At 37.9% G+C, this 26,164-nt stretch overlaps 1 protein-coding gene across 1 annotated transcript in view; it reads right to left on the reverse strand.

The window, feature by feature from the left end:
- Window positions 1-353: 353 nt before the first annotated feature.
- The window catches only part of OLA1 (Obg like ATPase 1), a 123,546-nt gene continuing 97,735 nt past the window's right edge, over window positions 354-26,164 (reverse strand). Inside the window, exons 8-11 of the mRNA XM_038751887.1 lie at window positions 7,346-7,486; window positions 6,514-6,610; window positions 4,293-4,415; window positions 354-930 (exon numbers count right to left, since the gene is read on the reverse strand). Coding sequence (XP_038607815.1) covers window positions 829-930; window positions 4,293-4,415; window positions 6,514-6,610; window positions 7,346-7,486 — 463 coding nt within the window. The 3' untranslated portion in view covers window positions 354-828. The remainder of the gene's footprint in view (window positions 931-4,292; window positions 4,416-6,513; window positions 6,611-7,345; window positions 7,487-26,164) is intronic.

Raw genomic sequence — 26,164 nt, forward strand, 5'->3', positions numbered from 1 at the left:
GTTGAAACAAAAAAAGCTTCCCTCTCAAAAGCAGGGATAGAATTTTTCCTGCATACTTTGTTCTTTTTGTTTACAGTCACCCATGCTATGGCTCTTTCTAATGGTCTCACTATCAGCTTTCGATGAATGTCCACCTATAAATCCATTAACTTTTTTGAGACAAATCATTGGCATCCTAATCTTCTGATTCCCATGAAAGACTCACTTTGAAGATACAATTGCAGGTGCCCTGCACTGCCAGTTACTGTATCATACACATGTCTTAAAATTCTGTAATCAGCATCCACCAGGTGCCGTATCGCATTCAGCACACCACAGTCAGTCAATACAGACATCCCCAAACACACCAAGGCTGGTTTTGTCAAATGTTTTATTGAGTGTAGACATCTGGAGTACTGTAAAACATGCATTATCTGTAGATTCAAAAAGGAGCAAGCCACATTGTCCTCACTGTCAAATGTGTCAGGCTTGGCATACATGATGGAGATTAATGAAGTATCATGAGAGTAATATGGTTCCTGAAAAGCTTCCACAATTTGGAGTAGGGTCTTAATCGTTTAAAAAGCAAAGCTGTTCACATTTTCAGAACTTGCACGTTCGGTGGCGGTGCTATATTTTAATTCAAAACAAATAAGAGCAATTTATTTTCATTTGAGGGAAGATTTTATATATATATATATGTATATATATATTATATATACATATATATATATATACACCCTTGATGGTTTTTTGTGGGGGGTTTTTTTTGTTTTCATTTTTTAAAAATCCACATGTCTTCTTACAGTAATTCTTTTTTTATTCTGAGCAATGAGAATTACCTAAAATTCATTTCTTCTTGGGTTGTTGAGGTGTATTAAATTTAAAGAAGATAATATCTCCATCTTCAACTATGTAATTTCTGCCTTGTTGTCTGTATTTCCCAGCAGCCTGCAAACAGGAAAAAAAGGACGGGGGGTGGGGGGGAACGGGAAACAGGGCAAGAGAGTGATTACTAGAAATATTACACAAAGCAGGCGGGAGAAGGGATTCAAAGAATTACCACTTTATTATTAATTTATTTTTAATGACAAAGTAAAACATATAAGCTCAAAACTAGACTTTGATAGAAGCAATGACTTCCTCATTTGGACAGAATTAAATCTTTACATAATGTAGCCTTCATTAAATCTGTGAGACATAAATGATATTATACCAATATCATTAAGCTTCATCAGGCTGTTTATGGTACACTTCTGGTGTGCCCACAAAGATCCAGCAAGTCACTATTACAAAATAGATCAAACAGGCAGAAATATATATTTAAACCTACTTTTAAGGCAACGACACTTTACTACTAAATATTTTCAACAATACGGGCAATAGCTGTGAGGTAGATCATCAATAAGAATTGGGCTGAATGCCTTCTCTGGACAGCTTTTCTTCTCAAAGCATTTGTTTTTAAGGACTAATACTCCCATATTGAAGACCTCATTGTTTTATTATTTCAGTGCCACTCCTGGATTAGTGGTATATTAATGACTAGTTTCAGAAACCTGACCAAATAAAAAAGTGTAAAAAACCAGAAACCTATCTTGAAAAGCAACTGATTTCACCTGCTGGCCTTTAAGCGATCCAGATGTGCTCCCTTCTGGTAGCTAAGAGTTATACTACATCTCCTACCTACAATGAACAAGGCTGGTCCCACATGAAAACAATTTCAAATATAAGAACATGTACATTTTCAGGCAGAAATTCTTACAATATATTCCCCTCTGTTGGAATGTACTAAGAACATGAAACCTTTGCCCCATAAGACTATAAGTGCTTCCCTTTGAAGATATCGATAACGATGTTCAAAGTCAAGAGTGATTAGACTAATTGGTTACATAAACACTAACAAAAAACATGTGCTAAAAAAAAATGCATTACTGAGCCTCAGAAAAAACATCCCAAGGTGCTCACGGCTGCACACGGATTGGACCAGCACTTCACTATGACCTTAAATGGGTGAATTTGCATTTACACTTTTCAAAAAGACAGGAATCATAAGTTATTTTAAAAAATAATATCTGTGATTCATTTCAGGCAACTGAGCTAATTATTTCTAGAACCCGCAGCCGTCTGTCATAAAACAGAATAGCCACTTTTAATCAACTATATTTTGACATGACATACTAATATAAGTTTATATACTTTGTCACGACTCCGTTTTCAATTAATTAAAAGTGACAGTGTTCCTTTAAATTCTCCAGAGACCATTTAATCCATTTCCACTGCTATCAGAAACACTGGTTGAAAAAAATCAATACCCATTTGTGAATCTTGAGTATGTATTAAACAAGACACGTCTAACCAGTTCATTTGCACTTGAAAGCAGCCATCTGTAGAAGCCAGCTTTGCCTAAGCAGATATGATTGCTAATAATGTGATATCCCTGTAGACTACAAAGCCCACACAGAGCTATTCAGTGTATAGTTCATAGCACTGGCATTAAATTAGTTATGCTGTACTGGTGTTACACACACACACACACACACACTCCTCTCTCTCGCTCTCTCACTTAAAAATTGAACCCTCAATAGTATACAACTCCCATATACGCTACATATCAGTTCAATTCTCAAATCAGCAAATTTAGTTCTGACGTTTAAAGAGCAATGTGACATTTAATGTCACATGTGACAATGTGTCTCCCCCTTCTAGACTGTGAGCCTGTTGTTGGGTACGGACCATCTCTATATGTTGCCGATTTGTACTTCCCAAGCGCTTAGTACAGTGCTCTGCACACAGTAAGTGTTCAATAAACACGACTGAATGAATGAATTCAATGATGTTCAGAGCCTGGAAGCCAGTCACCTTTTTTCAAGTTTTATTCGAAACAGCCCATGGCGCAAGATGCATTTTATTTAAAGCAGGGAATATTATTTTTCTTTCCATTCTGCAGTTTCTCAGCATTCTTCAAGGAAGTGTCTTGCCATGGTCTACAGACTTACAGTTTATCACAACACAGGCATCAGGGATTGTCTTGTGGAGAATTAAGCTTATATACGAGAGTCCATAAAAGATGGTTCTGATTTCTGAATTCTTTTAGACAATATTTCAATCAAATCTAGTAAAGGGTTTTTTTCTTGGGTTTTTTTTTTTTTTTGGCTTCATCTCTCTGAAGACGATCCCACGATGGGTTTAATATGCCTCAGCCTTTAACTGCCCCCCAGATTTCAGGACCGATTACAATAACTGGCAAAGTTAAGTTTTCACATATAGATGCCATATACACATCTCTCCATTTGCTGCCAATGCTATTTCTTATGTAAGATTGAGCTCAGTTTAAATAACTAATAGCTAATAAAAAGTCACATTCCACAATGAATTAATTATGCAGTCTACCCCTTCTCACTCCACTTTCTGGGGGTAGAGGTAGACATTAAAAGTCCTTTGTCTGGGATGATTTTCTGCTAACACCCACTGAGAAGCAACTCCTCTTGAAATCAACTTTTTGCATTCTTTTCATATTACTAAATGACACATACAAGGCATGGCCCTTCCAGTATTTTAACAGGTGAGGTCTTCAGATAGCAAACTAAATTAAAGGAAGCTTTTCTCCAACCTTGGAAAATCAGATCATTTACCTGAAATTTAAGCACAGGAGACCCACTAGGTCTTGCTTTGGAGCTAGTAGGTTTGTGGAAACAGCACACTGAGTAAACCACTTGTTCTAATATTCCTATGAATAACTGCACCACTTTCAATAATTGCCAACAAAATTAAATTAGGTAAAATAAAAGTACAACTTAAAGCACCTAATCAATCCCTGCCCTCTAGTGTTGAGAAAGCAGATCAAATTCTTGATGATCTTAAAAACTATAAAGTTTCAGCAAGAACAAAGTTCCATTTAATCCAATTTCTAGTCATTTCCTTAGTTTTATTAATTCATGGATACCATATACGTTTAGTTTATCGACATACTATTTCAAATAAATCATGTATGGAACTCTCCGTTTCTTACAATTTCATTTAATGCATTTTTATCCAATTTTTTTTCCTCTCATCTTAGGAAAATGGCATCCTTAAAAACAAAAGAACAATTATTATGCTTTTCATTAGATTAAAAACGTGTTATAAAATTTCAGATACTCATATAAAGCTTAATAAACCCTGGATGCCTTCCTATTTCCTTTTCCAAAGGTAGAGAAAAATGTCACCCTTTACCTCTGAAAGGTAGCTATCATTCATTCGAGTGCCTTCTCTTTCCTTTACAAAAAGCAGATAAAAAATACTGTAAAGTGTGAAAACGAAAACACACTCCTTACCTTAACTGCAGTTTCAGAACCTTCTTCTTTAAAATCTTCATATTTCATCACTTCAGCCATGATAAATCCCTTTTCAAAATCTGTGTGGATCTTTCCTGCGGCCTGGGGAGCTTTCGTCCCTTTCTGTCAGAAGATAGAACAGAGCCCATTAATTGCATTTCAGAACACTGATTGAAGGAGAAGGATTTCTCCCTCTGATATGCGTGTGGGCTTTGCTGAAACTTCATATCCGTTAAAATGTCAGGCACACAATTGGTGACTCTCAGTATCGGGATGTGTGGCTAGCACTCTATAGCCAGATAAATCCGTTAATATTAAAGAAGCGCACCTTTGTTTTTTTCCTAATGGCCATCAACGGCATTATTGATTTTAGATATACACTGGCCCTGTTTGTTGTCAGCTTTGTTTCGATTTCCCATTTTTCACAGTTAAAGAAAAAGGGAAATAAAGATTTTTAAGTAACTTTCAAGCTGAATTATCCAAGGTTTTAAAAAAAGTTCAAAATCAACGTCCTCTGAAATATAGCTGGCCGTAATCAGTGGGGGTATTACCTACTAAAATCAATACATTAAAACATTTTCAGCCATTTCCAACTTGAATGGCATTTCACACTATTTCTAACACATTCCTTTGAGAAGTTTTAGCGCAAGACTAATTGGAGTTTCCAAAATAAATTTTATAAGGCTAGCGTATAACAATGAAAATTCATGCAACCATCAAGAGGGAATCTGGGAGTGGGTACGGAAAGAGGAATACACTATAACTGCTCTTATGTGTTAAATTACAGGGACATACATTCTGTGCACACACAGCCATGAAAAGAAATTTGAGAAATAATGGTGACCTAAAAGCTGCTTAATAAAGCATGTTAAAGTGCTAAGGAGTCTGACACTGTAAAGCATAGTTTTTACAATAAAAGATGTATTGGGTTAATATGGCTACTCACTGATGCTTACCTGACTAAATATCTTAGCACATTAAATCAAAGATACTTACAATCAGTCTTAAGATAAAACAGCTTTCATAGTTTCAAGCAAGGCTATACTTCCTATAGAACATACTGAAGTTTGGAAGTTGTACGGCTTAAAATCAATAGAATACATACAAGCAACAACACACACTTCGGCAATTTGCTTACCAACACATATTTTCTTTGACATTTTGGAAATCTACACAAAAGGACCTTGGGTAGACGTCTGCCACACAGTTGTATTTTTTAAAAGGGGAGAGATAATAAAAGTGACCCTCACGTTCATAGAAAATTGAACATTATGGTGAATTGTCTACATGTTTCTATCTCTGTTAAACCAAAATAAAAAGTAACTGAATACATTGCAGTCGTTGCTGAAAACAAAAACGATTTGAATGAAATCAAAGTACCAAAATTCCTGCTTAACATAAAAAAGAAAAAGCAAAAAAGAACTGAACACCACATTCACTACCTTCAAAGTTCATATTTTTATACTCTATCATACACCACTCTCAACTACATTCATTTCAAAATATATTGCACTTCTAACCACCATATTACAATATATTTACATTTAAAAGCAAACCATTACAGGTCAGTTCTTATTGTCCTTTGGGAATAAATTAGTCATTCTCTCTGCTGTAATCAGTATACATCAATATTTAAAACATATCCACTTTTTTAAACTGGAGAGACCGTATTCAATTATAAAAAAATACACTCTATGCTTATGAATTCAAATCAAGAGAAACATGAATTATTACACACTGACTTTAGCTTTCTGAGAACAACTGTGCATCTTTGAGTATAATGATGCTATACTGCTTTTATTGCTGAAAATGTAATCCGAGCAAAGCAAAGGAGGAAAGAACCACCCGCAACCCAAACAAACTTGGGGAATACAAAATGAAAAGCAACATCAATTTCACTGCAGACAAACCCAGTCACACAGATTAAGCAAGCACAATACTGGTCCGTCTTATCTCTGACCACAGGAGGAGGGTAGACAGATTCTACAGGATGAAGAAATTCAGACTATGTAATAGGCAGAATCAATTGTTACCTGCCTCAATCAATGCAGCTCCACTTTCACTGTTCAGCAGCTCACAAATAATTAAAGTTATCCTGGACAAAAACCTCATCTGTAATGACTAGCTAACCGCCACCATGACAAACTTCAAAGTCGGTGATATCAATCTGAATTCAATAGTGTGGAACTGGATAGAGCTGATGAATAAGTATGAATCTTACCCTGATGGTCCATGCACGCACTTCATCTGGGCCTGCAGTGAAAAAGTATTCTAGTTGGAGTGCTGCATAGCCAGCCTTAATGATCTTTGGCAAAGCACTGAAATAAAATGAAACCAAATTCACTCATATTGAATGACTATATATACACGTGTGTTACATATGTGTGAACATAGATGCAGACCATCTTAAACTAATGAAATTTCTAGGAGAGAATCTTTCTGGCATTGATAAATGACCACATTTTCTTTCTTAATACTTTAAAAATGCACTTAATTTTAAAAGAAAAAACCACACTTCAAATTACTTTTAATTGTATGGTGTCAGAGATATTATTTGGAATTGTTTATTCTATACAGCAAAGATAAATTTAGACTATCTATCATCTAGTTACTTTAGTCTAGCATAAATTATTTCTAGGATGTTAGGTCATAGAAATGAAGAGTTTGATTAAAATGCAACATTTAAACGATGTATTACTGTTATTTTTTTTTTTTAAAAAGTATGGCAAATGATTCACTCTCTCCCCATTACCCACTTCAGCCCCCCGTTCTCCTTAAATATGACGAAAGAGTTTTGGTGCTCATTCCTTCTTAAAAATATACATAACTAATACCTATGTTATAATTAAAACACTGTACAGAGATGACAGATGACAGTTAAAAACTTAATTTAAAATAAATCTTTTCACTCTGTCTCATGGTAAAGAAAGGAGAAGATTCCCTCTTTATAATGGTAATTACTCTGTCATTTATTATTCTATCAGCGCAAGCAATTAAATTACTGCAAGGAAATAGTTGATAATAAAGTGTAGGGAAAATGAATGCTAATTAACCTTTGTGTCATGTTCTCTTCCAGATACTTCTGTTTCTCCTCAGCACTCATTTCTTGCAACTTGAGTTCCAAGGCCCCACTAAAAGGAATGACCAAGGCACCTGGGTCATACTTGTCCACCCACTCTTTAATTTTTATCAACCTGTAGACAAAAAAGGGCACAACATTATCTTGTAGTGCATGCATGACTGTACCACATTCATTATTATCAAGTAGCACATACATATTCATAAGAATTGCACGGTTTTATGATGCCATCTTTTTGTGTATAGCTTTCCAAGGTCAAGGCATTAACAGGCAGCAATTGCTTCAGGTGTACTCCATTAATATTTTACTGTTATCTATTTTTATGTTCATCTATAATCCATATGAAATTTTAAAAATATTTTTTAAACTTTTCTTTGGCCAACACCAAATTTGGACAATAAGCTGTTTCCCTGAGGGGTTCTCCAATAACTTAGGTTTTTCTTACCTGTTAAAATAAATTATTTTTAGGATATAGTCTCTATTACGGGATGGTAAAAACACACAATTCTACTTGGATAGGAAGATGAGCTGAAGATGCTCAGAAGCACCTTGGCAAATAGGCAACTTCTATTACTTAGTTCTACCCAACATCTCACCCACACCCTCCAAAAGAAAGGCACAATTTTAAAGTCACCGGATTTTTTTTTTTCTGGATCAATTTAGTATGACCAAATTTGTTAAACTGATTATGTGCACATTGCTCTTTTGAACCCTGATTTTTGTAAACTCTGTAGTCCCATTTACAACCAACAGAGAGACCAAAGTCACTAAAATGAGCTTATTTTAACCAACAAAACAATTGGACAGCTCAAATTTGGCAACACGGTAAGAAATTAATGAGGATCATTTATCAGGAAAAGATAGGATATTTTAGAGTGGATTTTTTGGTAAAACAATATTTGAAGGCTCCATGAAGAAGTAGAGTACTGACAACCTGTGTTCGATCAATCAAATCAATCATTTATTGAGCACTTACTGTGTGCAGTGCATTGTACTAAGCGCTTGGGAAAGTACAATAATAGAGTTGGTAGACATGATCCTTGTCCACAATGAGTTTACAGTCTAAAGGAGTTCAGAAAACATAACAGCCTTGATTACGGCCCTAAGGGACAATTCCTCCGGCTTTATCCCGGACATCCCTGTTTCCAGCTGGTCTGTCCCCTGGCTAGGTGTGATAAGGCACTGTGCACCTTTAACTCCAGAATTCTTATTTTAACATACATCAATTATATAGGAATTGCAAATTTCCATGAACCTTTGGGTGCAAGTGTCCTTACTTATGCAACATAAATTGTCTGTTGCTTGTTCTGTGATTGCAGTGAGAGGTTGTCATCAGTTTTAAAAGAAAAAAAAAACACTTGTCGCCAGTAATCTGTAGAAGTACAAACACTAGTCATTCCCACAATAAAACGCTTTTGGTTTGAATTTTTGAAATCTGAATAGTTATTTTTATTAAGTGAAAGTATATTGGGCGGGAGGGGGTGGCACAGAGATTTTCTCAAAAGCGTGTCTGGAATCTTTGAGTTCTGACAGTGATCATCAGCCTACTTGAGGCTCAGGTGTAGAATGCTACATAACATTATGTGTGCTATGAATATTTTAGACCTAAGGCACCCACAAAATATACGCTTGTAATAGTCTTACTTTTAGTCCCACTAATCCCTCAAATTTAGAACAAGGTTTGAACAGCTATTACGGTAAACTGCTTTAATACTGTGGCCTGCAATCCTCCTTTAAATGATCAATGCAAATGTCACTTCTGAAAAAAAAAAAAAAAGAACTAAACCACAAGTTCATCAACACTCATTTGTCAAAGAAAATAGCAGGGGATCAGAGTTATTATGAGATTAAGTGCAAGGCCCACTGAGGGTTTTTACTGAGGTAGAGATGGGACAAAGAATATAAAAGTTCACAACATTTTTTCACGTGTTTGTTATATAAGAATAACCTATTTTCTTATGTATATACTGTTGGGGAATTTCAATCTTCATTATAAAATATTTTCCCTTCCCCTCCAGTTATATGTAAAACTGTTCACCTCAAATATTCACTTTGGAATGGAGAGTCCTATTTAGAGAGGCTAAACCCAAATCATGATTTGTTTCTCTTTCCAAAATTACATGGGACAGTTAAAAGCAAATCAAAGAGACCCTGAAGCTGGTATTCCAGGTTATAAAATAACTGCTAACCATTTCATATCATCATTACTGTCCATGGTCATTTATTGACATTTACTGTGTACTGCACATTGAACTAGACCCTGGGAGGGAAAATCAAACGTTAAGGAAAATATGATCCCTGATCATGAAGATCCTAGTCTTATGTCAGTCTATTGGACCTATTAAATTCTAACTGCCACACCAAAATCTTAACATAGACTACATGAACAAATACATAAAATAAGTGATTAAGACATATGCTTCCCCCAAAATCTCAAGGAAGGCTATAAAACTAAAATCTGTAAAAATGGATCATCTAGAAAATATTAATCTAATTTTGTTTGGTAAATGTGGTCAACATAACTAATAACCTAGGAACTGTTGCAGAACAACAAGATAAGAAATAATTACTCTGGCTAAAACATCAATTCAGAATAATAATAGTCCCACATTGTCATTTTAACAGCTTTTCTACTGAGTCCGTAGAGGGATTATTTGCATTCCTCAGGTATTCTATTGTACAATTTCAATGAATAAAGACTTACAAATCATTCCTCTACCGCCAGTGTGAGACTTTGATCCAGTGAATACACCATTGTACCTTAACTATAATTGGCAAAAAACCTGACAGTGTAGAGCATCACAAGCTTAATAACAAAGGAGAATATCTCAAAGTGTTGACAGATGATCTTCATAATGCAGAAGCAGAGCTGGTACATTTTAGCAATAAATGAGCACCGAGGTCTAAAGGTCTCTGAAGTGAGTGACATCAGACCTGCTACAGCCTCACTAAAAGATTAAGGTACTGCGGCATTCTTGAAAAGTGAGTTAGGTTCTCTGCCGGCATGCCTCACTTCTGTGACTTTCACTGTCATACAGAATACAGCGTAGATGAAAAAGTGAGTTGGGTTCTCTGGCTATGGGCTTTGTTGCTCTGATTCTCAGGACCATAAAAACACAGAAAAGATGCAATGAGAATTGTTTCCAATAATGATGAATTTACTAAATGTGTATACGGGTACAAACCCAAGGAAAATTAAGATTTGCTCACTGGGCTGAATTCAAGACCACACACTGAGAGGTGGCTTAATATGCCCAGAATAAATGAGGAACAATAAAGGAGTAAAAAGAGAGAAACCACAGTGGAATGCTTTAAAAGAATACCAAAACAAATACTGTATAGTTGTTTAAGAAACACCTGAAATGTAATAACTGTGGGATCTATTGGAGGTCATTCACAAATTAAGCACAGTATCCCTTAAAGTGCAGGTGACCCACGACAACGATTGGAGGTAAATGTTTCCAAACAATCTGGTCACTCCTGGCTCTCTATGCATACTTCAAATTCCAAAATTTATTTTCATTGTATTACTTTTCTAGGGAAACTTTTTTTGGTGGAGATGCTTCCTTTTCTGATTATGTATTCCTTCCTAAGGTTTATCTTCCTTCAAACTTAAGCAAGGAATCCTCCTCTTCTAACATTTAGCCAAACCTTAGTATTATTTAACTCCTCCAAATCCACTACCTTTAAAATGCTTTCTTTCTCCCTAATTTCTTCCATTGGATTTTCACACTTTTGACCATACTCTCCCTTCTTTGGTCACCAGTTTTAGGAAGATCGGATTCTCGTAGACTAACAAACTCGTTTCTCTGCTGGCTTCTCTCCCCCACCCCCCGCCCCCCGGGTTGTGGGATTCTCCCATGGCTAATCCTTGGGCCTTCTGCCCCTTTCCTTCTACAGTCATTCCCCCAAACTTCATCCCTAGTTCTGACCTCTTGCCCTTTCTATGGCTACACCTCTGCGGTCTGCCAGGCATCTCCATTTAAACATCCTAGCGTTCCAACTTCCCCACTACCATCAGCAGCACCTCAACCATCCATTTCTTAGGCTCATAATCTAGGAATCATCTTTGCTTCCTTACCTACCTTCATTCCTCATATTTAGTCTGTTTTGAGTCTTACCACTTCTTCCTCCACAAGACAATTCTATTTTAATCCGTCCTCTCCTCTGCACTTACAGCTGTACAATTTTCAACCACCTCAGATCTGAATTACTAAGCCAACCCAGGATGTCATGGAGCATCACAGTTCCCCTATTCCTGGCTACAGGAGAAGCAACATGGCCAGGATAGAGTGGATGGAGCATGGAGCTGGGAGTCATAAGGTCATGGGTTCTAATTCTGGCTCCGTTACTTGTCTGCTGTGTGATCTTGGGCAAGTCACTTCATTGGACCTCAGTTATCTGTAAAGTGGGGATTGAAACTGTGAGCCCCATGTAGGACACAGACTTGTATCCAACCTGATTTGCTTGTATCCTTAGTACAGTGCCTAGTACATAGAAAGCACTTAAATACCACAATTATTACTGTTATTATTCCTATCTGGGGAAGTGCAAGATACAGATTTAGCTTTTTCTTCCCACTCCTTCCCAAACTACAAATGTTCCTTCCTTCCACATTGTGCCCCCCTGCACCCCACCACCGACACAACAGTCTAGGGTCACCTGTAGCCCATGGACTGGAAAGGTGTGGATCAACATCGCAGCATGGGCAAATATGCCTTTTTGACAGGTGTTCTTCCAACAAATATTAATTTTCTAGAGACCATCTCAGTCTCTCAGGAGGCTCCAAAGAGCAAAAATCTATGGGGTTAGATAGTCTCTCTGGATACCCAAGAGGTCACACAGCAAGAGCATGAACCAGGAGGCCCTCTAAGAGTAAAAACAACCCCTAAAATGCAAAATCAAAATGCTGACTGATGCTTAGAGAATTCAGTTTAGGGAAAACTGTAAGAACATTATAATATGGAAGTGTCCTAAAGCTGTTTAAATTAATTCATTTTGTGAAATACCATCCTTAGAGAAGTTCCTTTCAAACCTAATTCATTTTGTGTACAAAATCACCTTAAGCAAATGATAGGTGAATAAAATTTTAAAAGATACTGTTCTTACTGGTTAATGAAATCAGTGCTTAGAATTTTGTTATTTAGGTAAGTGGTCTTTGAAATCAGGTAATCTCAATCTTGCCAAGAAGGAAACACACACATGTAAATAAGACATATAGAAATGGGTGGGGTTTCTGCTTAATGCCATCTTGCTTGCCTCAAACACACCACTAAATCAGCTTACTCAGTGGTCAAATTCAACTTGCAATACAAGTTTATGTTCTTGTGAATAGAAATCCCAAAAAAACTCCCTTGGTCTCAGAATCTGGGATGTATCCAAACGTCCCTGAACTTTGAGGGTGACTATAGGACCAGGATATACTAACAAAAGATGAGGGACAGATGGATTTTTCCATGCATTCTCTTGGAAGAAATATGTGTTTTTATAGAGAAAGGCAAAATCATGGCACTTAATTAGAAGTAGGGTTCAGGCAGTTTATTTAAGTCCAAGTCTACACTAAAGATTACCTGCTCACTTTGTTCTAGATCACAAAGATGCTCCAAACCGATACTTCTAAAGGCAAGGCCAAGTCCCAGGATTTCTTCCAATGGACTTGCATAACATTAACCATTGACTGTCATTAGAAATGTTCTCCTCCACTACGATGAAAACAACTAGAAGGAAAGGACCACATTCAGGGTATCGACCACAGCAACATGCACATGTGAGAGATTAATTAATTGTATTTAAGAGATAAACCCTGCAGCCAATACATCCAGAATGCACCAATGTGGAAGCTTTATTAGGCAGAGTTTCATAGTACTGTCTGCAAAATACTCAGTGACAGAAGTGGGGGCCACGAAGAACAGAGGACACAGGAATCTTACTCTTTTCAAGTATGACATCTTTCTTTGCTTAGAAGTAAGTAAAGGGCTAGGGTAAGGCAATCCAACCCACTTTGGGTAAGGCAAATAGAAAAAGTGAAACAAGAGACAGATGGCACAAAATTTTCCAAGGTTCAGATTGTTTATCTGTATCTTACAGAAATAAGGAAATTAAGGACAACTTTGGAATCTTGAAGGAGGGCTTCTGAAACAAGCCAGCAAAAAAGATTGAGGAACCTTTTTTCCTGTAGATTTCTAAAAATAGGAGAGTGACGTTAGTGTGGCCCTAACTGGAGGCAGGGTGACAGGTGACTTTTCAAGGTCACTTTCAGCTCTGTGATTCAAACTAATACACGAACTGCACACTTTCGATTCATACCTCAGCATGGGTAGCATTATTCCCAGTGTGTAATTTGGAGCACTCAAGATACTCTCACTGAGGTCTCACAGCTGAAAGTTACTGCAGTGACTCTGGAACTACAGCTAATTTGGGGGTAAAAAAAAAATTAGCCTTTTCAAATGGTCTTTGTAGTCAAGTTCTCCCTTATGCAACTCTGGAAAATTTGCTACTTATTCTCAGGGGAGAAGGAGGAAAAGTAGATAATTTTGAGAAGAAAATCACATGTAGCATTTCTTTGCTCTAGCCTACCTGTTTGTAAGCTGTAGAAATAGCAGGGGATGAAAAAGACAAGGATAACAAGGATAACAACAGTCAACTAAAATCAGACCAGAAGTTCCTTCAGCAGAATAGCTCAAATATAATGACCCTTAATATCACTTATGTTCTCACAAGCATTGTGCATGGACAGGAATTAGGTGGGAGGAGGGAGAGAGGAAGAAAAGAGGGAAAGAAGATTTACTACGTAAGTGGAGCCTGAAACCAGAGCAAAGGAAGCAAAAATAGTAGGAACTGCTGAGAATACGGTGGAGAACAGCGTCCCCTCTAGAGAGAGTCTAGTTGTGGCTCAATAAGCATCATTAATGTTACAAATTCTGAAAAGAGCCCTGGGAAAGGCAGAGGGCTAGAATCAGTCAACTTATTGAGCACTTATTCTGTGCAAAGCACTTAGAACTTGAGAAGGTATATTAGGGATGGTGTCACAAGTGATCTCCTTCTTGCCAAATCCAATGGCCTCTACTCATCCTAATCCTCCTCAACCTCTTAGCTGCCTTTGACACTGTCGACCACCCTCTTCTCCTAGAAATATTATCAAACCTTGGTTTCTCTGACACGGTCCTATCCTTGTTCTCCTCCTATCTCTCTTCCTGCTCACTTTCAGGCTCTGCCTCCCTTCCTCTAACTGTGGGAGTCCTTCGAGGCTCTTCCTTCTATACTCACGCCCCTGGAGAACTCATTCACTCCCATGGCTTCAACTATCAGCTCTATGCAGATGACTGATTACCAAATCTACAGTTCCAGGCTGAGGGCTTGGCTTGACCCTTTGGTCTGAGGTGGGAGACTCAAGAAAAACCTAAGGGATGCTATTGAAGAGAGGGTGAGTGGACCCACTGCCAGGCTTCCAGACTCCCTCCTTTTTCTTTTCCCTGGAGAACTGAAGAATGTCTGTGGCCACTCGGGCTGGCTGCTGGGACAAAGGTAAAAGAGTGAAAAAGTAAGGGGGACAGTCTGAACTGCTCCAATCCTCCTGTCATCAGGTTTTCTGGGGCTGACTCCAAATGACACAGTTCTCCTGGTGTGTTTTCCTTGTGTGACTCAACCAACATAAATGACCCAACCAAGAGCCACTGGTAAGGAGTATACCTGCTCAAAGGAATCTGAACGTAAGAGATCATAAAAATAATCGGATAGAGGATGGCTCTGAAGAGTGAATGTCTTAGAGAGGGAAATAACACCTACTACAATACTCTGCAACACTGCTGCACAAGATCCGTTCTTGTTATACTAACCTCAGTACACACTTCATTTCTAAGAACATTTTAAAATATCAACCAAGCAATCAATGGTATTTATTGAGCTTGCACTATGTGCTGAGCATTGTTACTAAGTGCTTAGGAAACTATAACCAAGTTGGTAGGCATAATGCCTGCCTATGGGCGCTTACATTTCACAGGGGAAGGCAGTCATTAAAATACATTAGGGACAGGGGAAACAGAGTATAAAAATATTTACATAAGTATTGTGAGGCTGAGGTGAGTATCAAAGTGCTTCTGGGTTCGGAAGTTGAGTGAGTTCCAGTATATCTAATTTTCTGACTTTCCAATGACGATGCCCTGAGGTTTAAGTGAGTATAAGGCACAGTTACATATATGTTCATCCAAGCTTCAATCTATGATATACCATTATAAAATGCACGAGTAATGGTTATATGGTTAAGATTGTCTCTTGCTGAACTGTACTTTCAGACACTTAGTGCAGTGCTCTGCACACAGTTAGTGCTCAATAAATGTGATTGAATGAATTAACAAAAACTATGATTTTTTATTCCAACAATGCGTTACACATGAAAATGGTGCCAGTAATCTCTTCAGGGATTCTATCTACCACAGTATGAATAGACAAAAAAAGGGGGAGAACTTTACCTATGAGAAACTCCTCACTATCCCTCACGTTGTGTCAAGTGCGGAGGACCTGAACTACAGTATACCCCATCCCTCTCCCCACTTTTCTATTGCACATATTTTGGTAGATCCTACTACTGAAGGGAAAGGGTAAAACCTCGAAGAGAGCACTCAACCCCTGCAGTGAAACCTAATGGCTGCTTTTATTTTCCCTAACCCTTGCACACAATCTTGTTTCTAAAAGAAGCTAAATTATCAAGATTACAGTGGAGAGATTTTGGTTAGCAGGTAATATTGGGATGAGAGATATTATCCACCTTTTTGTTTCATTAAAACCATAGTTCACAGACAGTATCAAGTACTCTGAGCAAAAGAGTGCAGTAGGTGCTTGGGAATAGTGATGGGAAAAATCACAAAAACAAAAAAATTAGACATGTTTGTTGTCCTTAAATAATTTACAACCTAATGGGGAATACAGACCCACAAAAGGAGGTTCAATTAGATAAGATACATGAGAAAAATTTTCAGAAACATATAGACATAAGTTTACTTAACTTTACACAAACGCTGAAGGATCTGAGAGAAATTAACCATAGCAGGGGGCAGGTTAAACTGGAAGATTTTAAACCTGAGGCAGGTCTTCAATGAATCAGTGAGGATGGAAGGACGTGGCTTTTCAAAGAGATGGGAGAAGACACTCCAGTTGGACAGATGACTTAGAGAAGGGAGAATGAATACAGGGAAAACGAGTGAGAAGAAGGGTGGCCAAGGGGAAAGAACACATGTCTGGAAGTCGACCTGGGTTCTAATCCTGATTCTGCCACTTCAAAAAAGGTACTTGCTAAGTGCTTACTATTTGCCGGAGACTGTACTAAATGCTGGGGCAGATACATGGTAATCAGATTGGACACAGTCCATGTTCCACATGGGGCTCACAGCCTTAATCCCCACTTAACTAAGGCACAGAGAAATGAAGTGACTCCCCCAAGGTCACCCAGCAGACAAGTGGCAGAGCCAGGATTAGTACCCAGGTCCTCTGACCCCCAGGCCTGTGCTCTTTTCACTAGACCATGCTGCTTCTCATACTTGTCATTTGACTGCTGTGTCACCTTGAGCAGGTCACTTAACTTCTCTGTGCCTCAATTACCTCGTTGTAAAATGGGATTAAGACTCGGAGCCCCTTGTGGGACATGGACTGTGTCCAACTTGATTACCTGAAATCTACTCCAGCACTTAAGCACAGTGCTTGACACAGTAAGCGCTTAACAAATAGAAAAGGACAGAAAAATGAGTGAGGACCCCAATGGGTCTTAGGCCAATTATGCGTATGCACAAATTCAAACCAAAATGAATAATGACTTCAGTGGACCTGGGAAAGCTTTGATAGAGTCACTCAGAACTAGACAACATTTGCCACACACAATGGAAACTCTCCAAAGTTTTGACAATAATGAAAATATTAATTGCATATGGGCAGATCATGTACATTGGGACTGGTTATAAGATCAGTTAGAATGTGCACAAAGCACTATATAGTAGACAATAGAGGATCATATGGAAGTTGTATAAAGCACAATCCCTTGCCTCAAGGAAACTGAAATTCAATGAGGGAGAAAAACTAATGGATATACACCCCAGTTATAAGTAAAAATAGATGTAAACAGCATACAAATTTAAAATTGTCACCCAAGAAGTCTAAACTAAAAATGCTCAGAAACACTAAATTAATAAAGAGTTTGAAGAATTAAAAGCGCCGAGCCTCAATTATAGCTTTGCCAGGTAAACAAGGATGATCTTGTGCATTCTTTACACAAACACTGCCCTCAGCAATAAGGCAAAGTCTAAAGCAGTGTCATCAGCTCCAATAATGATGAATGAAAGGTTCAGAGGCGAGAAACTGAAATGACAGTGAGAATGAGAGTCACAAAAACAAGAGAATATTGTTTCGTCTACGATGCTTTTGCAGGGACATTTGGTAAATGGTTAAAAAGAGCTAAAACAAATTCAGAAAAAAAGTTGAGTGGAAATGGAGAAGCTCTTGAGAATTGAAAAAGATACTGCTGGACTCCTCAAAGATCACTCTCTACCCCTGGCTAGTAATCACACTCCAAGACATCTGTGATTGGAGTGTGATTACTAGTCAGGGGTAGAGAGTGGGTAGCTGGATGACCTGCCATCAATGATATTTATTAGCAATCAATCATATTTAGTGTGTGCTTATTCTGGACGGAGCACTGTACTAAGCACTGCACTAAGAGTTGGTAGAAATGTTCCCTACCCACAATGAGTCTAGAAAGAGCTCAGTCTAGAGACTAGTTCCCCATCTAGAGCGTAGGCAGAGCATTGTATGCAGAGCACTGTACTAAGCACTTGGGAGAGCACAATGCAATAAAGTTGGCAGACCCAATCTTGCCCTCAAGGAGTTTACAATCCGCAGTATAAGTGGGAAGTCAGGAACACTGGGAGAGGGGCCTGAGAAAAATTACTAGTACCCTGTTGAATATTTTCAAATACTTGGAACTGATGCACATGAAAGCAGTTTAATTTCAAAGCTCACAAAGAGATGGGAGGAGAGCTAGAGTAAATCCAAAATACAACCACAACACACACTCTTAAAAATATAATAGTCTATGTGCACAACCCTCTTATAAAGCTGACAAAGTTTAAATCATGGTTCTTAAACAGGATTTATATTTTTAAAATCCATATATTTACATGTATTGAAAAGATGGGGGGGGGTACACACACACAATCAAATAATCGGATTTATTAAGCGTTGAACAGGGCACTGAACTAAGCGCTTGGGAGAGTACAATATAACAGAGTTAGTAGATATGTTCCCTGTCCAAAATGAGCTTATAGTCTAGAAATTACACAGAAACACACACACACACACACACACACACACACACACACACACACACACACAGCTGCCCTTCATTTTTTAAGATGATGTAAGTGATAGTTACCTATCTCTGCCTGTAAGTGTGGATGAAGAGATCCATGCAGGATTGAAATGGACTCTCTCACTGTTTACCATTAAGAGTGAGTCCAAGCCACATTAATGAGTTTATCCCACCACAAGCCTAGTGGAAAGAGCACGGGTTTTGGGAGTCGCAGGACCTCTGTCCTTTGTATCTATAGATACAAAGATAGGTAGTTTGTATCTATCCCGACTATGCCACTTGTCAGCTGTGTGACTCTGGGCAAGTCACAACTTCTCTGAGCCTCGGTTACCTCATCTGTTAAAATGAGTACTACATCCTCTTCCCTTCCACTTAGACTGTAAGCCCTATGTGGGTCAAGGACTGATTATTTGATTATTTAGTATCTTCCCCAGAGCTCAGCATAGTTCCTGACCCATAGTTAGTACTTAACAAATAACACACACAAAAAAAGCCTCGCTTTGTATGTAGTGTGTTTTCCGTGTTTCTGAGACTTCCATTTATCAGACCATAGCACTGGGCTGAATCTGCAACAGCGATTCATAATCATTTGTGCTACTTCCCTGAAAGTGGGCCTCTAGAACACAGTCATCTGCACAGAGCAGCACTGCTCTTCTTTGGGAACAAGTGCTGGTATCCAATAAAGTTTTTTCACATTCATCTCCCTCTGTCAATACTCCTTCCTCAAAATAAATCAATAATTTTTCTAAGATACATAATCTCAAAAGACTGTCTCCCTTCAGAAGCTTCATTTCTTTTTTTTATTTTTAATTCCTTCACCATTCCCCTCTGTTTCTTCTCCACCTTGCTCTTCTTACCCCTAAGGCATTTACTCAGTGAAATTTTATAAAACATCTTAGGTCAAGAAAGGGAATGCATGAACTCACGATTATCAATTATTATTTTACAATTATTTTAGCATAGGTTGACTACTGTTATTCATCTCATGTACACTAGCATATGCTAGCTACAAATGTAACCCTTTGTTGTGTAAAACATATGTCTTCAAATGCTTACTGATAAAATTAAGAATTACAAGTTAATATGTGATACTCAACCATGCCCATTCTATAAGACAAAAACTCTTCTCAACTTGATGAGAGCAGGCAGTTGCAAAACAAGCAGCAGTATCTTTTAGCAGCACCTTTAATACCGGTTCAGTCCTATTTAATGAACATTTTGTTAACCTCCTTGGTATTACAAATTTCTCCCTACTATCATTACATGACTGCGGTGTGGAATATTTTTCCCCATTTTTTCTTTATTTCCCTTGAATAAAGCTCATGATTGGATTTGAGCTTGTCATCAATAGGGTCATATAAGGACATATCTGTTATCCAAGAGTAAAATGCAAGTTGGCATGGTCTTCAAAGGGAAAGAAGGCTTTCTTAGAAATTGAAACAGCTGCTTACTCCTTTGGGGTACTAGATTTTTGCCTAAAAAAGCAACACCAAAATTTTGGACTCCAAGAGCTTGTAAATAATTATATTTTTGGACTCTGCTAAAACGAAAGAAATTACCATGGAATTACCAAAGAACAGACAAGCAGAAGCAAATTGCTTAATTTAGGCCTTTACCCGTATTCTTTAATTCGCAAAAGAGAAGCAGTGTGGACTAGTGGATAGAGCACGGGCCTCGTATCTGGTGGTCAGAAGGACCTGGGTTCTAATTCAGCTCTGCCACTTGTCTGTGGTGTGACCTTGGACAAGTCAGTTAACTTCTCAGTGCCTCAGTGCATCTGTAAAATGGAGATTACGACTGAGTCTCATGTGGGACGTGGACTGGGTCCAACCTGATTAGTTTATATCTACCCCAGCACTTGGTACTGTGTCTGGAACATGATAAGTGCTTAATAAATACAATTTTTAAAAAACTTCCTATAAGAAAATGTACAGTCTGGTTGAAAATTAGATAGTAGAAAGGGGACAAAAGACATCAACCAAAACATATATGGACCATTTGATTGTACAGCTTTTCGTTTCTTACACAGATATTTATCTCACCAAGAAAGGAGTAAGTCATTGACTAACCTTAGGCTGAAGGTTTCTACAGCAGTCAGAGAAACTTCAGAGAATTCCCAGGAGAAGGGGGAGGAGGAATTCCACTCTGCAATTCCTTCCATGTAATAGGAAGCTTCAGTAACATGGGCAATGACTTGTTGATATGGTTATGGGACCCTCAGCCAAAATTCTCAACCAATAATTCCAAGGTTTCTCCAGTCTGCAAGATATTTTTGTGGTCCAAAAATCTAAAAGGTTAGGAGCCACTAGTTTACTATACGTATATAAGAATAAACTCGACAGTAAATATTGGAATTCACCTGATGGGCAAGCCAGTGTTCTAAGTAACACTGGCCCCAAAAGACGGGGCAGGGGGGAGCAGAATGGATGGGACTAATATCAAATTCCCAAACATGGATTTATTCTTCATTAGATTAATTCCACTAATGTGTACGCACGAGTGTGTAAATACATCGCATTTCATACTTCAGGTCCAGACCTACCCAGAATATGATATTAGAACCAGACAGAAAATGCACAAATTCAAGATATAAAAAGATACGATTGAGCAAAAGGAATTATTAGAAAGACAAGTTCTGATTTCCTTTTGTAAATGTGCAATGAACTATTATTGCACACAGGATGCAGCGTGATCTAGTGGACAGAGCATGGGCCTGGGAATCCAAAGGCCCTAGGTTCTAATCCTGGCTCTGCCACTTGTCTGCTGTGTGACCTTGGGCAAATCACTTAACTTCTCTGCACCTCAGTTATCTCATCTGTAAATTGGGGATTAAGACCGTGAGCCCCATGTGGGACGTGGACTGGATCCAACCTAATTAGCTTGTATCTACCCCAGAGCTTAGTACAGTGCCTGGCACACAATAAGCACTTAATAGACACCATAAAAAAATAGCACTTCTAATGCCTCCCTCGTACTGTTTAAATAATAAGTGGTTTTAAACTGATTAATCCAATGGTGACAATATCCTAGCCACTTACAAATGAGGACAGTGATTAGGGAGGTGGGCACAGAGAGGAAGAGGGAGAGATGAGAGTTATAATTACCTGGTTAAAAACACCTCGATAACAACCCTCCTTTCCAACAAATGCTTTAGAGAAAAATCCCTGTACTCCAAAGGGGAATGCAAACTATCTACAGTATCAGAATCAGGGAACCTGGGCAAAGTTTTAGTGGTCAGGCTTTATTTCATGGTCTCTGAGAAGAGTGCAGGTGTATGGGGAGGGAAGAATAAGAGGCGAGAAAGGGAATTCAACAACCCAAGTGTTCCCAGAACATGTAGCTACAGCAATGCTGTCTGAAATTGGGACGACATTTCTAAGACCAGATCCCCGAGGTAAGCTTGGGGTCCTGTGGAGAAGTCCTTTTGTGCAAACACATAATGCGCCCGTGGCCAATTTATCACATTGCAGCTGAGCATCTGAACCCACTGCAACCACTCTGCTTCTCCTTCCACTGCAAAAATCAGGACTCCAGGTAACACTGCCAACTTTTTCGCTTTTAATGTGAGGGCAAAAGAGAGCGGGTGTGTTAAAGGGTTGGGGGCTGGGAGGGCACAGACTTCAGAGAGCTAGCAGCCTAGAAAGCCAACATTTTGGGTGTTCTGGGTCCTGACTGGAAACTCAATCAATCAATCAATGATACTGAGTGCAGAGCACTGTATTAAGTGCTTGGCAGAGTACAATACTAAAAATTGGTAGACACAAGCCCTGTCCACAGGGGGCTTTACAGTCTACTCTTAGTACTTGTCAGAGATATGGAATACAACAAGGCAGGGAGCCCAGTCAAATATTGGTGGAGCTTACCACCCCTACAATTCCAATGGAGTGGACGCCTTATGGCTCCAGATGGAAACCCAAACAGAGAAGGGATAATATTCCAAATCCAGCACCCCACCCATCATCCTTATGAAAACGTATACGGAGAAGAGCAACGGCAAATGGGGAAATAAAATAAAACACCTGTTTTCCACAGAGGTGAAATCAGATAAAATCGGGTATTTGCAAACGGTCAACTACACATGCATGGAACACCACCCTGACGATTTTCATTGGGATTTTTACTTGGAAAAGCACACAGTATAATTATATAATAGGCCAAAATGGTTTGGGAACAAAATACAAATGAATACACACAAAAACATACAGACACACACTCAACCCACCTAACCCTAGTTCTAGAGAGCTATTCCACCTTACTAGGTGTGTACCGTAATAGGTTTTTGGGGGGTTTGCTTTTTTTTTTTAATAATTCCACACAATGGAAGTTTTTATAGGGCAACTGGAAAACCCAGACATACCAAAATAAAATGCAAATATGCATATTTCTTTAATTGTATTAATTTTTTTATTTAACCTCTTTACCATCTCTGTGAAGAACTGGCAACATAAAACACTGTGACCAAGGGTATAAATGTGATCAAGAAAAAAACATAAAATGTTGTGATTATATATAATAATTATAGTATTTGTTAAGCGCTTACTATGTGCCAGGCACTGAATTAAGCACTGAGCTCAGCACATACTGTTCTTTCATGGTAATTGATTTGAATGGGGTAGGACACACAAAACAATACACAGGGTTAAAGATGAACTTGAAAAAAAGTTGGTAACTTTCATTTCCTTATACCTGTTAACTCATGACAATACAGAGTATACTGAAACCAATCTAGGCTATTTTTATAGTCTAATCAGACTTGACACTATACCTGATAGATTTGTCTGTAAGAATTTAAGTCAAAAATCAGTTCCCAACTTCTTGATCATAAAAGGAACCAAAAGACTGAAAAGACGAGAAGGGTAAAACAGGTTGCCACAGTTTACAATGTCATCCAAATTTTGTGCAATGTTTGTAAAATAGGAGCACAACTTCTTTTCCTTTTCATAAAGAATACACTACTGACAATATCCATCCTTTGAAAATAAGGCAGAAAACTAGTTCTATGGATATCTAAGGTACAGTTCAATGTAATGATTCATAGTTTCTCTAATAGAAAGATTCAGCAGTTTTCAATCGAGACCTTTATTCCTTCTCTGAATAAATGATGCCTGAAATTTTTATTCTTGTTCTAATGGAATTTCAATGGCCTTCACTGCAAATCTACTGGAAATTTTTGCATATTAAGTAGAAAAAATTAAATGATGTTAACCACATTTTAATGTGATTAAGGCTGACAGGGTCATTATTTCTGCTAATCACTCAGTTTAAAAGCTCAAACAAAACTTTGTAACAGACAAGGTTTTTTCATTTTCTGTATATCTCGTTGAACATTTAAAAAGAAAGCCACCAGAAAAGGAAAATCAAAAATAGCTCTACATTCCACGACAAAAAACCATTGGGTATTTCCTACATACCGCAGATGGATTTCATTATACTTAATCTAGTGATGTACAAGCAAAGATGCCAAACAATCTTGGACTGCACAAGACCCTCTGCTTTCTTTTCTCTAAATAGCACAGAAGGTGCATTTGTAATATCAAGTCTATTGTCTTTTTACCTATTACCAAGTGGAACCACATATTGACTCAGCTCAGAAACATCGGTTCCGTGTGCAACACTGCCTTAAACAATGTTTTTTACATGAATGTAGATAAGGATTTCTGCATCAGGAGTTTATGAGTGGGCAGTTACATTCCAATGATGCCAAGAGACACTGAACTACTGAGGGAAAGAAAACAGAAAGGAAAAATGCTTCATACAACAAGAATTATTGTCCTCTCAGAGGAATGACAATCCTAGAAACAGACCTAATTTCTACCAAAACCATGAGAGATGCAATTGATTGATAATACATTAAAGTATTCAGCTTAAATCAGGATATCTGTTGGGTTGCCAGTAGCCCCTGGCAAATTCAACTACTACAGGTTAGTGATCTACTTCTTATGGTATAGCCGTCAGTTCCTATATCTGAGTCTCAATAAATCAAAACCTAGTAGGAGCTTGCATAGAAAATTTTGGGTTTTTGCCAATTCTTGAAAGTATCAATTTTGTCAATTTTAAAAACTGTAAGCAATTACGTTCAAATTTCACAGCAAACCAGATGAAAATATCACCATCTCATCTAGTGACTTGTCAAGTATCACTTCTTTTTGTTGGATGAAAATCATGTTTGTTTATCTTCCACATTATTAAAGTACTAATTGCGGAAATGACTTGTGGTTCAAACCCATCTTGTTGTGCAGAGAATTACGACTTTAGTCCTCATAAAAGCAAAATAAATTAGTTCCATAAAAAGTATAGTCAGCAAATGATTTTTTTGTAAATGAACACCCACCTGAAGTTCAGGCAATCTAATTCGCATCGATTCTCTTCAATCTAATAAACTCCCTCCATGCTAAACAACCTGAAATAAAATGCTGCTTAATTGAAAAAAAGGTAAATATCATTTTCTCTGGATTGCAGTTTTCTTAAGATTATGAAACTAAACAATAGTCAAAAACTAACCATTAGGATTTAAGTTACAGGTGCAATTACGTTACAAAAACAGATATCTTTTTCTTATAGACTACACAATTGCCAACAAATAGATGTCTGGTTTATTACCTCCTTGATCATAATCTAAGGAGCTAACAAAAGCACAGCACCTGGCCATAAACAAATCCTTTCGAAATGTAATTTAGTGCTAAGATCTGGGGAATTACTTTTAAGTGTTCAGATTCCAATTCATAACCAACTATTTTTGAGTGAGCACTTCAGCAGGAATATCTTTTGTAGACCGGAGTCCGTAAAACCTACTGAAGTTGATCAAGAAAACAAGTTTATTATTAATGCTGCACTGTAGCCCTCTTTGATGTCATTAGAAAGGGAAAAGAGATGATGTTCCTCATTTTACTGTGCAGCCATGCACTGGTGCATCAACTAATAACCTCAGAATTTTTGTGCTCATCTAAAAAGAGTTCCTGCTGAATGTCCTAATGCATCTTATTGTGAATCTTCAGCAAATAAAACTTCATGTATGAGCTCATGATGGGCTTTGCTGCTGGAAAGTCACAGACTCTGTGGGAAGCTTTTTATCTTCCCAGCAGTCCGTTCTCTGAGAACATCAGTGTAGCTACTGTAGTTACCTGTAGATTACTTGTATTTTCTCACATCTGTGTCCAGCAATCTAAACCATGATGATAAAGGGTCATTAGGTTTTGAGTGAGGAAGGGGATGGACTAGACAATTTGGTCTGATAAGCTCCTTGTTGTGAGCTCCAGTTTAGAATGTGAAATGCCGCGCAGATTCACTTCGTACTGAGGAGAAAGGGATGGTTTTCCCCAAACCATCAATTAAAAATGATGCTAATCGGATTTAGATTACTCCACTAAATGCAATTTTATTTCCCAAATTTCACAATTAAAAATATTTAAATGGAATGCATTTATCTTGGCAAAATGGGTG

The sequence above is a fragment of the Tachyglossus aculeatus genome, chromosome 9, assembly GCF_015852505.1.
Source record: "Tachyglossus aculeatus isolate mTacAcu1 chromosome 9, mTacAcu1.pri, whole genome shotgun sequence".
Taxonomy (NCBI): domain Eukaryota; kingdom Metazoa; phylum Chordata; class Mammalia; order Monotremata; family Tachyglossidae; genus Tachyglossus; species Tachyglossus aculeatus.